At 46.5% G+C, this 14,532-nt stretch overlaps 1 protein-coding gene across 1 annotated transcript in view; it reads left to right on the forward strand.

The window, feature by feature from the left end:
- The first annotated feature begins 788 nt into the window (after positions 1 to 788).
- LOC139260052 (protein mono-ADP-ribosyltransferase PARP12-like) overlaps positions 789 to 14,532 on the forward strand; it is a 67,315-nt gene continuing 53,571 nt past the window's right edge. The window contains exons 1-3 of the mRNA XM_070876163.1: positions 789 to 1,195; positions 10,905 to 11,040; positions 13,014 to 13,272. Of these exons, the coding sequence (XP_070732264.1) occupies positions 861 to 1,195; positions 10,905 to 11,040; positions 13,014 to 13,272 (730 nt within the window). The 5' untranslated portion in view covers positions 789 to 860. The remainder of the gene's footprint in view (positions 1,196 to 10,904; positions 11,041 to 13,013; positions 13,273 to 14,532) is intronic.

Below are 14,532 nucleotides of genomic sequence, written 5' to 3' on the forward strand. Positions count from 1 at the left end.
GAGCAGACAGTTGCGCGGTTACACGGCCATGCAGCTTAGAGGGAATGTTGGTTGTCAGGCCAGAGGAGGTTGCAGAGATAAGGAGGGGCGAGGCCATGGAGGGATTTGAACGCAAGGATGAGAATTTCAAATTTGAGGCGTTGCTGGACTGGGAGCCAATGTAGGTCAGCGAGCACCGGGGTGGTGGGTGAATGGGACTTGGTGTGAGTTAGCAAACAGGCAGCAGAGTTTTGGATGAGCCCAAGTTCACGGAGGGTGGAAGCTGGGAGACTAACCAGGAGAGCATTGGAATAGTTGAGTCTGACAGTAACAAAAGCATGAATGGACAATGGTAGTTTTGAGCCTTGGTTCTCTGAGGTTGCTCAAAGGAGGCAGTAGTAAAGATGCTACAATCAGCCACAGTGCCCCTTGGCTACAGATGGATAAAAGACGCCAGGGCTCCCCCTTCCTGGTTACTATAACGTGACCCTTGGTGGAATGTGCACACGTCTCCTCAGTGAGGACCAGAGCAAGCTTGGCTGTGATACCTCCACAGTGAAATAGCTGAAAACACTCACAGTCTAGGCTCACATATGAAGAATGACCATTTGGGCAAGGTAACAGGGTCTCTAGTACTTTGCGCTGTGCCCCAGCACAAGTCAGCACATTCAGGAACTAAAGTGGAAAGTTGCTAAAAGGAAAATTAGCAACTAAAGGGTTAAAATAAAAGCCTTCCAGCTCATAAGATCACAACAGTTAACAGCTAGCCAGTAAATCTCCCGGTTTCAGTTTCATTTCTAAGATTCCGTGTCACATAAGATCTTTTTGTTAAACTCGCCTCGATTTCAAAAGAAGAGGACAATAAAACACAAGGAGGAGAAATGTCGCAACTGACTGTCACAGAATACAGCCTCAAGACCCTCTGCGCCAACCAGGGGGCTCTGGATTACAACTCCATCCAGGGGGAAATTACCAGCCACATCAGTGTCTCTGGGACTGATCTAAACCAGGCCCTGCACGACATCGAGCACTTTGCTGTGGTGAAACGCTCAGGAGCTGAACCACTCGGGTCCAATCTGACTCCAGACAGTCTCATCATCGCCGTCACCTCGGTCAGGCTGTGCAAAATCTATTCGAAGAGGGACTGCGAGGGCTGTGGCAAGCTGCATTTATGCTACCGCTTTATCTATGATGACTGTAGATCATCCAAAGCGAAGTAAGTGGGTGTTTAAGTGAACTCTTCTGGCCGTGTTATTTGCTGTAAAGCCTGCTCTGTAAGTCGCAAAGTTACAGAGGTCTTTAGGGCGTTGCTGTTATCAATCATTTGTACAAAAGTCCAGAGTCCGCAAGCCAGCTGCCAGTGTTTATCCGGTTAAATGTGGTTCCTGTAGACCAGAAGGTCAGGTTATACCTGGTCTGGTGAAACTTGGCTCACAGACATCGGGCGGGGTTTTTCTATTTGTTCTTGGGATTGAGGCAATGCTGGCATTTATTGCCCATCCCTCAGTTGCCCTGTGGGCCTCCTGCTTAAAGCGTTGCAGTCTCTTGTGGTGATGTGACTCCCAGAAAAGTATTGGGCAGCAAATGCCATTACATTGACCCAGTAATGATAAAGGAATAGTGATATATGTTCAAGTCAGGGTGCTAAGTGGCTTGAAGTGGAACCTGGAGCTGACATTTTAACCACAACATTGCTGCTCTTGTTCTTCTAGGTGCGACAACAGCAACTTGCATCTATTTAGTGCCTTTGATGTAGTAAAATATTATCAAGATGCTTCATAGGACCGTAATGAGACAAGATTTGACACTGAGCCACTTAAAGAGATATTAGGCAAGGTGACCAAAAGCTTGATTATGGGGTAGGTTATAAAGAGCGACTTAAAGAGAATGGTTAACCTGTGGAATTCTCTTCCGCAGAGAGTTGTTGATGCCAGTTTGTTAGATATATTCAAGAGGAAGTTGGATATGGCCCTTACGGCTAAAGGGATCAAGGGGTATGGAGAGAAAGCAGGAAAGGGGTACTGAGGTGAATGATCAGCCATGATCTTATTGAATGGTGGCGCAGGCGCGAAGGGCCGAATGGCCTACTCCTGCACCTATTTTCCATGTTTCTATGTTTCTAAAGGTGGAGAAATAGGTGGAGGGGTTTCAGAAGGGAATTTCAGAGTTTAGGGCCTGGACAGCTAAAGGCATGGCTGCCAATGGTGGGTGAAAGAAATTGGGGTGTGCAAGAGGCCAGAATTTTAGGAACATAGGGTTCTTGGAGGGATATGAGAGCTGGAGGAGGTTACAGAGATACGGATGGGCAAGGCCATGGAGGGAGTTTTGACAAGGATGAGAATTTTAAATTCGAGGCATTGCTGGACGAGGAGCCAGTGTAGGTCAGCGAGCACAGGGGTGATGGGTGAACGGGACTTGGTGCGAGTTAGGACACAGGAAGCAGAGTTTTGGATGAGCTGAAGTTTGTGGAGGATGCGAGGTAGGAGGCCAGCCAGGAGAGAGCATTGGAAAAGCCGAGTCTGGAGGTAACAAAAGCATAGATGAGAGTTTCGGCCACAGACGGGCTGAGGCACTGGCACAAATCGCAGGAGAGGGAGGTGCTGCCCAAGTAACCTTGGTGAGTTGCTGCAGTGTGTCGTGTAGTTCATAATTACTGCAGCACAATGAATTTGTGGTAGGGGGTGGACATTGTGTTTAGTGGCAGCGCACTGATCAAGTGAACTGCTCCATCCAGGATGGGTTCTGTTATGTCTTGAATAAAGAATCTGACCAGGTACTGTCAGCTTAAAGTAATGTGTGACCGTAGCCCTTTATTGCAGGTCTCCAGAGTGCCTCTCCAGCCTGTGAGGCCTCCTTATGTACAGGTGCTCCCAAGGGATTGTGTGATCCCTTGGGACTCCAGGGGATGAGCCCTCTGGTGGTTAAACAAGGTATTTACAGGTTCACATATATAACAACACTTCCCCCCCCCCCCCCGCCCCTCCACCACCCCCCCCACCCAAAGTCAATAGTGTAACTATTTACAATGTGAGTCGATATCTGGGGCCTTCCTTTCCCTGGTTGATCGTCTCGGTGCAAATGCTGGTTTTGGTGAGTCGTTTGCTGGGCCCTCGCTGGGCTGCTGCGCAGCTGGCCTTGCCGGGCTGCTGGGTGTGATGAGTTCTACTGGGATGCTGCAGGTGATGGGTTCTGCTTCGTGGTCAACCGCTGGGTCGGTTGTCACTTGTGTGTGTGTTGGGGGGTCGAAAAAGGTAGAGTCTATTGTGGGTTGTTCTGGATAGCCCGTGAATCTGAGTTTGGTTTGGTCCAAGTGTTTTCTACAGGTCAGTCCATTTGAAAGTTTGACCAGAAACACCCTACTCCCCTCTTTGGCCATGACAGTGCCGGGAAGCCACTTGGGACCTTGTCCATAGTTCAACAAAAATACAGGATCTTTAATTTCTATTTCACGTGACACATTTGCGCGATCATGATATATATTCTGTTGAAGCCGCCTGCTATCTACCTGTTCATGTAGATCAGGGTGGACTAAGAGAGCCTTGTCTTAAGAGCCCTTTTCATGAGCAGCTCAGCTGGGGGGAACCCCAGTGAGCGAGTGGGGTCGTGTGCGGAAACTAAACAGGACTCGGAATTGGCGAGTCTGTAGTGAGCCTTCAGTTACCCTCTTCAAGCTCTGCTTGATTGTTTGCACTGCTCGCTCTGCCTGACCATTGGATGCTGGTTTAAACAGGGCAGTTGTGACATGTTTGATCCTATTGCGGGTCATGAACACTTTGAACTCGGCACTTGTGAAGTATGGCCCATTGTCACTCACAAGGACATCAGGCAGGCCGTGCGTGGCAAACATGGCCCGCAGGCTTTCAATGGTGGCAGCGGACTTGCTTGCCGACATTATCTCACATTCAATCCATTTGGAGTACGCATATACAACCACAAGGAACATTTTTCCCATGAATGGGCCTTATTAGTCGACATGGACCCTGGACCACTGTTTGGAGGGCCAGGACCATAAACCTAGTGGCGCCTCCCTGGGTGCATTGCTTAACTGTGAACATGTGTTACATTTGTGCACGCTGGACTCTAAATCTGCATCGATACTGGGCCACCGCATGTGGGATCTGGCTGTCGCTTTCATCATTACAATGCCTGGGTGGGTACTGTGGAGGTCACTAATGAAAGTGTCCCTGCCCTTTTTTGGCACCACTACCCGATTACCCCAAAGGAAGCAGTCTGCCTGTATGGACATTTCATCTCTGCGCCGCTGATATGGCTTTATTTCTTCCTGCATCTCGAACGGAACAATAAGCCAACTCCCGTGGAGCACACAGTTTTTTTTACTCAGGACAGTAAGGGGTCCTGGCTCGACCAGGTTCTAATCTGTCGGGTGGTAACAGGTGATTGCTCACTCTCGAATGCTTCCATTACCATAACTAAATCTGCGGGCTGTGCCATCTCCACCCCTGTGGTGGGCAATGGCAGCCTACTGAGAGCATCGGCACAGTTTTCTGTGCCTGGCCTGTGGCGGATGGCGTAGTTGTATGCGGACAATGTGAGCGCCCATCTCTGGATGTGGGCTGATGCATTCGTATTTATCCCCTTACTTTCAGAAAAGAGGGATATAAGTGGCTTATGGTCAGTTTCCAATTCAAATTTGAGCCCAAATAGATATTAATGCATTTTCTTTACCCTATAAACACACGCTAACGCTTCTTTTTCGATCATGCTGTAGGCCCCCTCAGCCTTAGACAGACTTCTGGATGCATAAGCAACCGGTTGCAATTTCCCAGGTTCATTAACTTGTTGCAATACACACCCGACACCATATGACGACGCATCACATGCTAGTACCAAACGCTTACATGGATCATACAACACAAGCAATTTGTTTGAGCATAACAGTTTCCTAGCTTTCTCAAAGGCATTTTCTTGGCTTTTATCCCATACCCATTCATCTCCTTTACGCAGAAAAGAGTGCAGTGGTTCTAACAGTGTGCTAAGTCCCGGTAAGAAGTTACCAAAGTAGTTCAGGAGTCTTAGAAACGACCGCAGCTCCGTCACGTTCTGTGGTCTCGGTGCTTTCTTGATTACCTCTGTCTTCGAATCGGTGGGCCTGATGCCGTCCGCCGCGATTCTTCTCCCCAGGAACTCCACTTCAGGCACCAGGAAAACGCACTTCGAGTGTTTTAACCTGAGCTCCACACACTTAAGCCAACTAAGAACCTCCTCCACGTTCTGCAGGTGCTCGACGGTGTCCCGACCTGTAACCAAGATGTCGTCCTGGAAGACCACAGTGCGCGGGACCAACTTCAGCAAGCTTTCCATGTTCCTCTGGAATATTGCCTCGGCTGATTGAAACGGGCATCTGTTGTAAACGAAGAGACCTTTGTGCGCGTTGATGCAGGTGAGGCCCTTCGATGATTCCTCCAGATCCTGCGTCATGTAGGCCGAGGTCAAGTCCAGCTTCGTGAACGTTTTTCCTCCCACCAGCGCCGCAAATAGATCGTCTGCGTTTGGTAGTGGGTATTGATCCCATAGGGAGAAACGATTGCTAGTTACTTTATAATCGCCACAGATTCTGACGGTGCCATCTTCCTTGAGGACTGGAACAATCGGACTGACCCACTCGTTGAATTCGATTGGCGAAATGATGCACTCTCGTTGCAGCCAGTCCAGCTCGATCTCCACCCTCTCTCTCATCATGTACGGTACCGCTCTCGCCTTGTGATGGATGGGTCGCGCCCCCGAAATCAAGTGGATCTGCACTTTTGCTCCTTTGAACTTCCCGATGCCCGGCTCGAACAGCGAGAGGAACTTGTTTAGGACCTGGGCACATGAAGTGTCATCGACGGACGAGAGCGCTCGGACGTCGTCTCAGTTCCAGCGTATCTTTCCCAGCCAGCTCCTGCCGAACAGCATGGGGCCATTGCCCGGTACCGCCCAGAGTAGCATTGTCGATTACGGGAATCAGTTCCTTTGTGAACATTCTCAGTTTAGTACGAATGGGAGTCAGGACTGGCCTTGAGGCCTTGCTGCACCACAATTTATTAAGTCTTTTTGTTCATTATGGACTGGCTCACACCCGTGTCCAACTCCATTGACACCGGGAGTCCATTTAATTCAACCTTCAGCATTAACGGGGGCACCTTGTTGTAAATGTGTGCACCCCATATACCTCTGCCTCCTCAGTCAGGCTCTGGTTTGTCGTGATCCACCGTGGATCTGTTCTCCTCTGCAACATGGTGGTTTGCAGGATTAGCAGGGTTTGCAACTCGCCTGCACATACGTTGGAGGTGTCCCATTGTTCCACGGCCCTTGCAAACGTGTCCTTTGAAGCGGCATGAATGAAAATGATGATTACCTCCACAGCGCCAACAAGGTGTTAATGGCCTTGCATTCACCACCCTTGATGGTGGACTCTGAGACATCTGCAAATGTGCAGCTGCAGGCATGTGAGTCCTGCCCTGTACGTTATGATTCGAAAACAACATTACTTTGTCCACAGTACTTGCAGCAGCACTCGTGTGCTGAGAGATTTGTTTGGTCTTGTCACTGGTGGCGATGAATGCCTGGGCTATCGCTATGGCTTTATTCAAGGTTGGGGTCCCTGCAATCAAAAGTTTGCGAAGTATTACTTCATGGCCAATGCCAAGTACAAAGAAGTCCCTGAGCATGTGCTCCAAGTGTCCTTCAAATTTGTAATGTCCTGCAAGGCGCCTTAGCTCGGCGACGTAGCTCGCCACTTCATGGCCTTCAGACCTCTTGTAGAACCAGTGCCTCGCCATCAGAATGCTTTCCTTCAGATTTAGATGCTCCCGGACCAGTGTGCACAAATCATCGTATGACTTCTCTGTGGGTTTTGCTGAAGCAAGCAGATTTTTCATGAGGCCATAAGTTGGTGCCCCACAAACGGTGAGGATTGTCCTTCGTTTGGCAGCGTTCGCGTCTCCTTCCAGCTCGTTGGCCACGAAGTATTGGTCGAGTCACCCCATGAAGGTTTCCCAATCATCTCCCTCTGAAAATTTCTCCAGGATGCCCACAGTTCTCTGCATTGTTGCAGTAGGGTTCGTCATCTGTATCTCGTCTTAAATAAAGAATCTGACCAGATATTGTAAGCTTAAAGTAATGTGTTGCCGTAGTCCTTTATTACAGATCTCCAGAGTGCCTCGCCAACTTGTGAGGCCTCCTTATGTACTGCTGCTCCCAAGGGATTGTGGGATCCCTTGGGACTCCAGGGGATGAGCCCTCTGGTGGTTAAACAAGGTATTCACAGGTTTACATATATAACAGGTTGAGCTTGAGTGTTGCTTCTGTTGCACCTTTCCAGGCAAGTGATACGTATTCCGGGACTTAGCCATGGTGGTACTATTAAAGATTATTGGGAGGTGGTTGGGCCAAGAACAAGAAATTACGGATGCGTGCAATAAAGGTACAGCAGTTATCATGGGTGACTTTAATCTACATATAGATTGGGCTAACCAAACTGGTAGCAGTACGGTGGAGGAGGATTTTCTGGAGTGTATTAGGGATGGTTTTCTAGATCAATATGTTGAGGAACCAACTAGAGGGCTGGCCAACCTAGTCTGGGTGATGTGTAATGAGAAAGGACTAATTAGCAATCTTGTTGTGTGAGGCCCCTTGGGGAAGAGTGACCATAATATGGTAGAATTCTTTATTAAGATGGAGAGTGACGCAGTTAATTCAGAGACGAGGGTCCTGAACTTAAGGAAAGGTAACTTTGATGGTATGAGATGTGAATTGGCTAGAATAGACTGGCAAAAGATACTTGAAGGATTGACGGTGGATAGGCAATGGCAAACATTTAAAGATCACATGGTTGAACTTCAACAATTGTACATCCCTGACTGGCGTAAAAATAAAACGGGAAGGTGGCTCAACCGTGGCTAACAAGGGAAATTAGGGATAGTGTTAAAACCAAGGAAAAGACATATAAATTGGCCAGAAAAAGCAGCAAACCTGAGAACTGGGAGAAATTTCAAATTCAGCAGAGGAGGAAAAGGGTTTAATTAGGAGGGGGAAAATAGCGTATGAGAGGAAGCTTGCCAGGAACATAAAAACTGACTGCAAAAGCTTCTATAGATATGTGAAGAGGAAAAGATTAGTGAAGACAAATGTAGATCCCTTGCAGTCAGAATCAGGTGAATTTATAATGGGGAACAAAGAAATGGCAGACCAATTGCACAAATATTTTGGTTCTGTCTTCACTAAGGAAGATACAAATAACATTTCGGAAATACTAGGGAACCGAGAGTCTAGCGAGAAGGAAGAACTGAAGGAAATCCTTATTAGCCAGGAAATTGTGTTAGGGAAATTGATGGGATTGAAGGCCGATAAATCCCCAGGGCCCGATAGTCTACACCCAGAGTACTTAAGGAAGTGGCCCTAGAAATAGTGGATGCATTGGTGATCATTTACCAACAGTCTCTCGACTCTGGATTAGTTCCTATGGACTGGAGGGTAGCTAATGTAACACCAATTTTTTAAAAAGGCGGGAGAGTGAAAATGGGAAATTATAGACCGGTTAGCCTGACATCAGTAGTGGGGAAAATGTTGGAATCAATTATTAAAGATGAAATAGCAGCGCATTTGCACAGCAGTGATAGGATCAGTCCAAGTCAGCATGGATTTATGAAAGGGAAATCATGCTTGACAAATCTTCTAGAATTCTTTGAGGATGTAACTAGTAGAGTGGACCAGGGAGAACCAGTGGATGTGGTGTATTTGGACTTTCAAAAGGCTTTTGACAAGGTCCCACACAAGAGATTGGTGTGCAAAATTAAAGCACATGGTATTGGGGGTAATGTATTGACGTGGATAGAGAACTGATTGGCAGACAGGAAGCAGAGAGTCGGGTCCTTTTCAGAATGGCAGGCAGTGACTAGTGGAGTGCCGCAGGGCTCAGTGCTGAGATCCCAGCTATTTACAATGTACATCAATGATTTAGATGAAGGAATTGAGAGTAATATCTCCCAGTTTGCAGATGTCACTAAGCTGGGTGGCAGTGTGAGCTATGAGGAGGATGCTAAGAGGCTGCAGGGTGACTTGGACAGGTTAGATGAGTGGGCAAATGCATGGCAGATGCAGTATAATGTGGATAAATGTGAGGTTATCCACTTTGGTGGCAAAAACTTGAAGGCAGAATATTATCTGAATGGCAGCAGATTAGGAAAAGGGGAGGTGCAACGAGACCTGGGTGTCATGGTACATCAGTCATTGAAAGTTGGCATGCAGGTGCAGCAGACAGTGAAGAAGGCAAATGGCATGTTGGCCTTCATAGCTAGGGGATTTGAGTATAGGAGCAGGAGGTCTTGCTGCAGCTGTATAGGGCCTTGGTGAGGCCTAACCTGGAATATTGTGTTCAGTTTTGGTCTCCTAATCTGAGGAAGGACGTTCTTGCTATTGAGGGAGTGCAGCGAAGGTTCACCAGACTGATTCCCGGGATGGCAGGACTGACATATGAGGAGAGACTGGATCGACTGGGCCTGTATTCACTGGAGTTTAGAAGAATGAGAGGGGATCTCATTTAAACATATAAAATTCTGACGGGACTGGACAGTTTAGATGCAGGATGAATGTTTCCGATTTTGGGGGAGTCCAGAACCAGGGGTCACTGTCTAAGGATAAGGGGTAAGCCATTTAGGACCGAGATGAGGAGAAACTTCTTCACTCAGAGAGTTGTTAACCTGTGGAATTCTCTTCCGCAGAGAGTTGTTGATGCTAGTTCGTTAGATATATTCAAGAGGGAGTTGGATATGGCCCTTACGGCTAAAGGGATCAAAGGGTATGGATAGAAGGCAGGAAAGGGGTACTGAAGTGAATGATCAGCCATGATATTATTGAATGGTGATGCAGGCTCGAAGGGCCAAATGGCCTACTCCTGCACCTATTTTCTATGTTTCTATGTTTCTCATTCAAGGTAGTCATTCCCTGCCACATATGTGGTGCAAATGATACCTGCCACTCGTCAACCTAAATCTAGATATCATCCATGTTCTGCTGTAGGCTGGCATCAGCATCATCAGTGAGCTGCCACACTCCTGACCTCATGACAAACAGAAGGTCTTTCATGAAGTATTGGAAGATGGTTGGGCTGAGGATGTGTCCCTGAGCAACTTCTGCAGTGATGTCCTGTGACTGTGAAGGACAGCCTCTGCTAACCATGACCTCTTCCTTTGCATCAGGTATGGCTCCAGCTATTGGAGGCTTTTGACTTTGACCCTCCACCCATTGACTTCAGTTTTTCCAACGTTCCTTGGTGTTACACTTGGGTCAAATACTGCCATGATGTCGAAGGTAGTCACTCTCGCCTCACCTCTGGCATTCAGCTCTTACCTCCAGATCTGGAGCCCAGTGTCACATTTTGCCTGAATGCTCCTGTGAAGTGCCTTAGGATGTTTTACTATGTAGAGATGCTACATAAATGCAAATTGTTGTTGTAGAGTGAACCAAATTGGTTGGAGACTGGTACCTATGATGGTGGGGGCCTCTGGAGATCTAGTAGGATCATGTATTTGGCACTTTTGGCTGACGAAGCTTCTAACCACTTCAGCCCACTCTCTTGCACCCGCATGCTAGTGTCACTAGGGTTGAGGTTGAGGATGTTCATGGAGCTTCCTTGAATAAATGTGGTAAGGCTATGGAGCTTTGTTCTGATCCATTGGTCGTGGGATTGCTTGGCTCTGTTGTAACCTCAGTTCAAAGCACAATAAGCTTGCTCAGCCTGAGAGAGTGACCAAGGAGGGAGACAGAAAAAAACAGGGTTCAGACTGAGGTTAGAGTCCAATTTGTCGTACAGTGTGATCGATGGGGTGTGTTATAAGGCTCTAATTGTGGTGGAAGCATTACAAACAGCATTATTAAATCAGCTAAGATCTAGAAGTTACCTGAATATCCTTTATTTCTTTCAGAAAACTCTGCACATATTCTCATGACATCCAATCCTCTTACAATCATGCCATCTTGAGTGCTAATGGGCTTCACAATCTGGACATCAAAGAACTACGTCAACTTCTACTGCAGAATGATCCCACCCTGCTACCCGAGGTAGGATTCGAAAGAAGGATGCTGAGAGGGGACCTCATAAAGGAAAATAATCAGGATAGAAAAGATAAATCAGGAACGTTGCTTCAAATGAAACCATGACAGTAGGTCAAGGTTCAAATGAAGGATGGACAAATTTAGGACTGATGCCAGGAAATTGCACTTCACACAGACAGGATTGAAGTTTACAAAACTGGTTAGGCCTCAGCTAGAGTATTGTGGCCAATTATAGGCACCACACTTTAGGAAGGATGTCAAGGCCTTAGAGAGGGTACAGAAGAGATTTACTGGAACGGTATCAGTGATGAGGGATTTCAGTTCTATGGAGAGACTGGAGAAGCTGGGATCGTTCGCCTTGGAGCACAGAAGATTAAAGGGAGATTTAATAGAGGTGTTTAAAATCATGAACAAATTTAATTGATTTAGATAAGGAGAAACTGCTTCCACTGGCAGGACGATTGGTAATCAGAGGACATAGATTTAAGGTAATTGGCAAAAGAACCAGGGAGAAGATGAGAATTTTTTTTATGCAGCGAGTTGTTGTGATCTGGAATGCACTGCCTGAAAGGATGGTGGAAGCAGATTCAATAGTAGCTTTCAAAAGGGAATTGGATGAATACTTGAAAAGGAAACATTTGGGTAAAGAGCATGGGAGTGGGACTAATTGGATAGCTCTTTCAAAGAGCCAGCACAGGCACGATGGGCTGAATGGCAAAATGGCCTCCTTTTGTGCAGTATGATTCTATGGGCTAGAAATTGATCAAAGGCTGTCACTGCCCGTCTAATATGTTAAGACTCCCTTTGAGAATCCCAAGAGCTGGCAACTGTCCACATTCTCGGCGGTCCTGGTCAAATTAATTCCAAGGCTGTGGGAGGTGGGAAAACACAAAAAATATTTTTTCAAAAAATAAAACATCAGAAAACTTTCAGAGGCCCCTTTTCCACTGAATCACTGCAAAAGGATTTTAAAAATCGTTCACTTACCTATTTTTGCCGGGTTTCATACCTACCATCCATCGAAAGCCTGGTCCGACAGGGCAGTTTTTTTTGAAGAAGTACGGATCAAACTCGGGCGGAAATGATTTTCCCAGTGTTGCACGCCGGCAATCTGCTCCCCAGCGGTATTTCAAAACCACCAGCGGAAGACTGCAATGAATTTCCCACTGATACGTTTTCAGCCCAAAACGATGAAATACACCAAAAAACCCAGCAGTAGGCTGATCAATTTCTAGCCCTATGACTCTAGTCATTACAGCATTACGATTAAGAGCGCAAAAAGTAAGCTAATAATGTTTGTTTCTCCCCCTCAGCTCACTTTTAGAGGGACTGAGGCCAATTCTAGTGTCCCCACCAATGCCTGGGCTACATTCAGCAGTGCAGCTTTTTCTTAAGGGGCAGAACATTTGAAAAGTAAATGTCCTCATTTGAGGCCTAGTTGGAAAGGGTACTGAAGCATTAAGTAACTCAGTGCTGCTCGATGCAGGTTTATTTACAACATTTCATGGATTGGATTATGTTGCAGGTTTGCAACATAAAATAACCGGGACAATCTAGTGGTCTAATGCATTGGTTGTATGGGATTTTTCTTTTGTTTCTGGTTTTTCACCTCTCCCAGGAGATTACGTGGTTTCAGGTGGGGTGAGGAGTATATACATTGTGATGCACAAGACCTCGCAGTTGTGTGGGTCAGGCTGGATGGACCAGTGGGTCTTTTCCTGTCTGTCATTGCTCGTATGTTCATATCACTGAGATGGAGGGGGTGCTGAGTAGGAACTAGGCAGTTTCCAACAGAGCAGGCAGAGGAAATAGTTCAGTGCTTCCTTTAGACTCCCTTTGAGAATCCCAAGAGTTGGCAACTGTCTACACTCATAATGGAAAATAGTGGATTGTACATGGAAGGAGACAAGTCAAACCTAGACCGGGGAAGGTAACAAATAAATAGGAGATGAGATTACAAATGATCTTCTCTTTTTCAGGTTTGTACCTTTTACAACAAGGGGAATGGTCCCTATGGTGCTTGCAGCTTCAAGCAATCTTGCAATAAGCTTCACATCTGCCTTCAATTTGTTCTTGATGCCTGCCCGCTCGGAAGCCGGTGTGAGCGTTTGCACAGCTTCCTGGAAAGCCGAGAATTGCTGGAGACTCGCAGAGTGAACATAGAACTAATCTGTGATCTGCCCTCCATATATCGTAACATCTGTGCAATCAGGAGATGGAATTCTGCCGATGAGAAAGGTAAAATTACAGTTTTGTTTCCCTTTTAATTTTCGCTTTGTTTTATTCCCTTACCCCACCCTTAAAGGTGTCAGCTGTAGCTCAGAGGTAGCACTCTCGCCTTTGTCAGAAGGTCATGGGTTCGAACTCCACCCCAGAGACTTGAGGCCATAATCTAGGCTGACACACCAGTGCAGTACTGAGGGAGAGCTGCACTGTTGGAGGTGCCATCTTATGGATCAGATGTTAAACCGAGACCCTATCTGCCCACTAAGGCGGACGTAAAAGATTCCATGGCACTATTTCAAAGAAGAGCAGGATAGTTCACCCCAGTGTGCTGGCCAATATTTATTCCTTAACCAACGCCACTGCAACATTGCTATTTTTGAGACCTTACTGTGCACAAATTGGCTGCTGCAATTCCTACATTACAACAGTGACTACACTTCAAAAGTAATTAATTTGCTGCAAAGCGCTTTAGGATGTCCTGAGGTTGTGAAAGGCGCTGTAGAAAGGCAAGTCTCTCTTTTCTTTTATCTAACCTAAGGAGAGAGATTTCACATCCTCACTGAAAATTATTTAATTATTAACTCATCAGTTATTTAATTTCTAACTGTTACTGCTAAACATGCAGCCACTGCCCAGTGCTGCTCCTGATATTGCTGCCCAAAATGGTCAAGAAGGTTTCATCATAGTTAAACTTATGTGAACAGTTAAACGGGGAAGAGTGGAAAAATATGTGCTTGACAGTGTTCGTACTTCTGTGTTCGTACTTGGTTGTGCGAGGGGCAGCTTACACAGCTATGTGCAAGGGGGGTGGAGTATAAAAGTAGAGAAGTCCTACTACAACTGCACGAACACACCTGTGAGTACTGCAAACAGTTTTAGTCTCCTTATTTAATGAGGGATATACTTGTATTGGAGACAGTTCAGAAAAGGTGATTCCCGAGATGAAGGGGTTGTCTTATGAAGAAAGTCTAAGCAGGTTGGGCCTGTACTTATTGGAGTTTAGAAGAATGAGAGGTGATCGTAAAAGATTTTGAGGGGGCTTGACAGGGTAGATGCAGAGAGGATGTTTCACTTCATGGGGGCATCTAGAACTAGGAGGCATAGTTTCAGAATAAGGGGTCGCCCATTTAAAACAGAGATGAGGAGGAATTTCTTCTCTCAGAGGGTCGTAAATCTTTGGAATTCTCTACCCCAGAGAGCTGTGGAGACTGGGTCATTGAATATATTTAAGGTGGAGATAGATACATTTTTGAACAGTAAGGGAGTCAAGGG

This window comes from Pristiophorus japonicus, chromosome 3 (assembly GCF_044704955.1).
Source record: "Pristiophorus japonicus isolate sPriJap1 chromosome 3, sPriJap1.hap1, whole genome shotgun sequence".
NCBI classification, from domain to species: Eukaryota; Metazoa; Chordata; class Chondrichthyes; family Pristiophoridae; genus Pristiophorus; species Pristiophorus japonicus.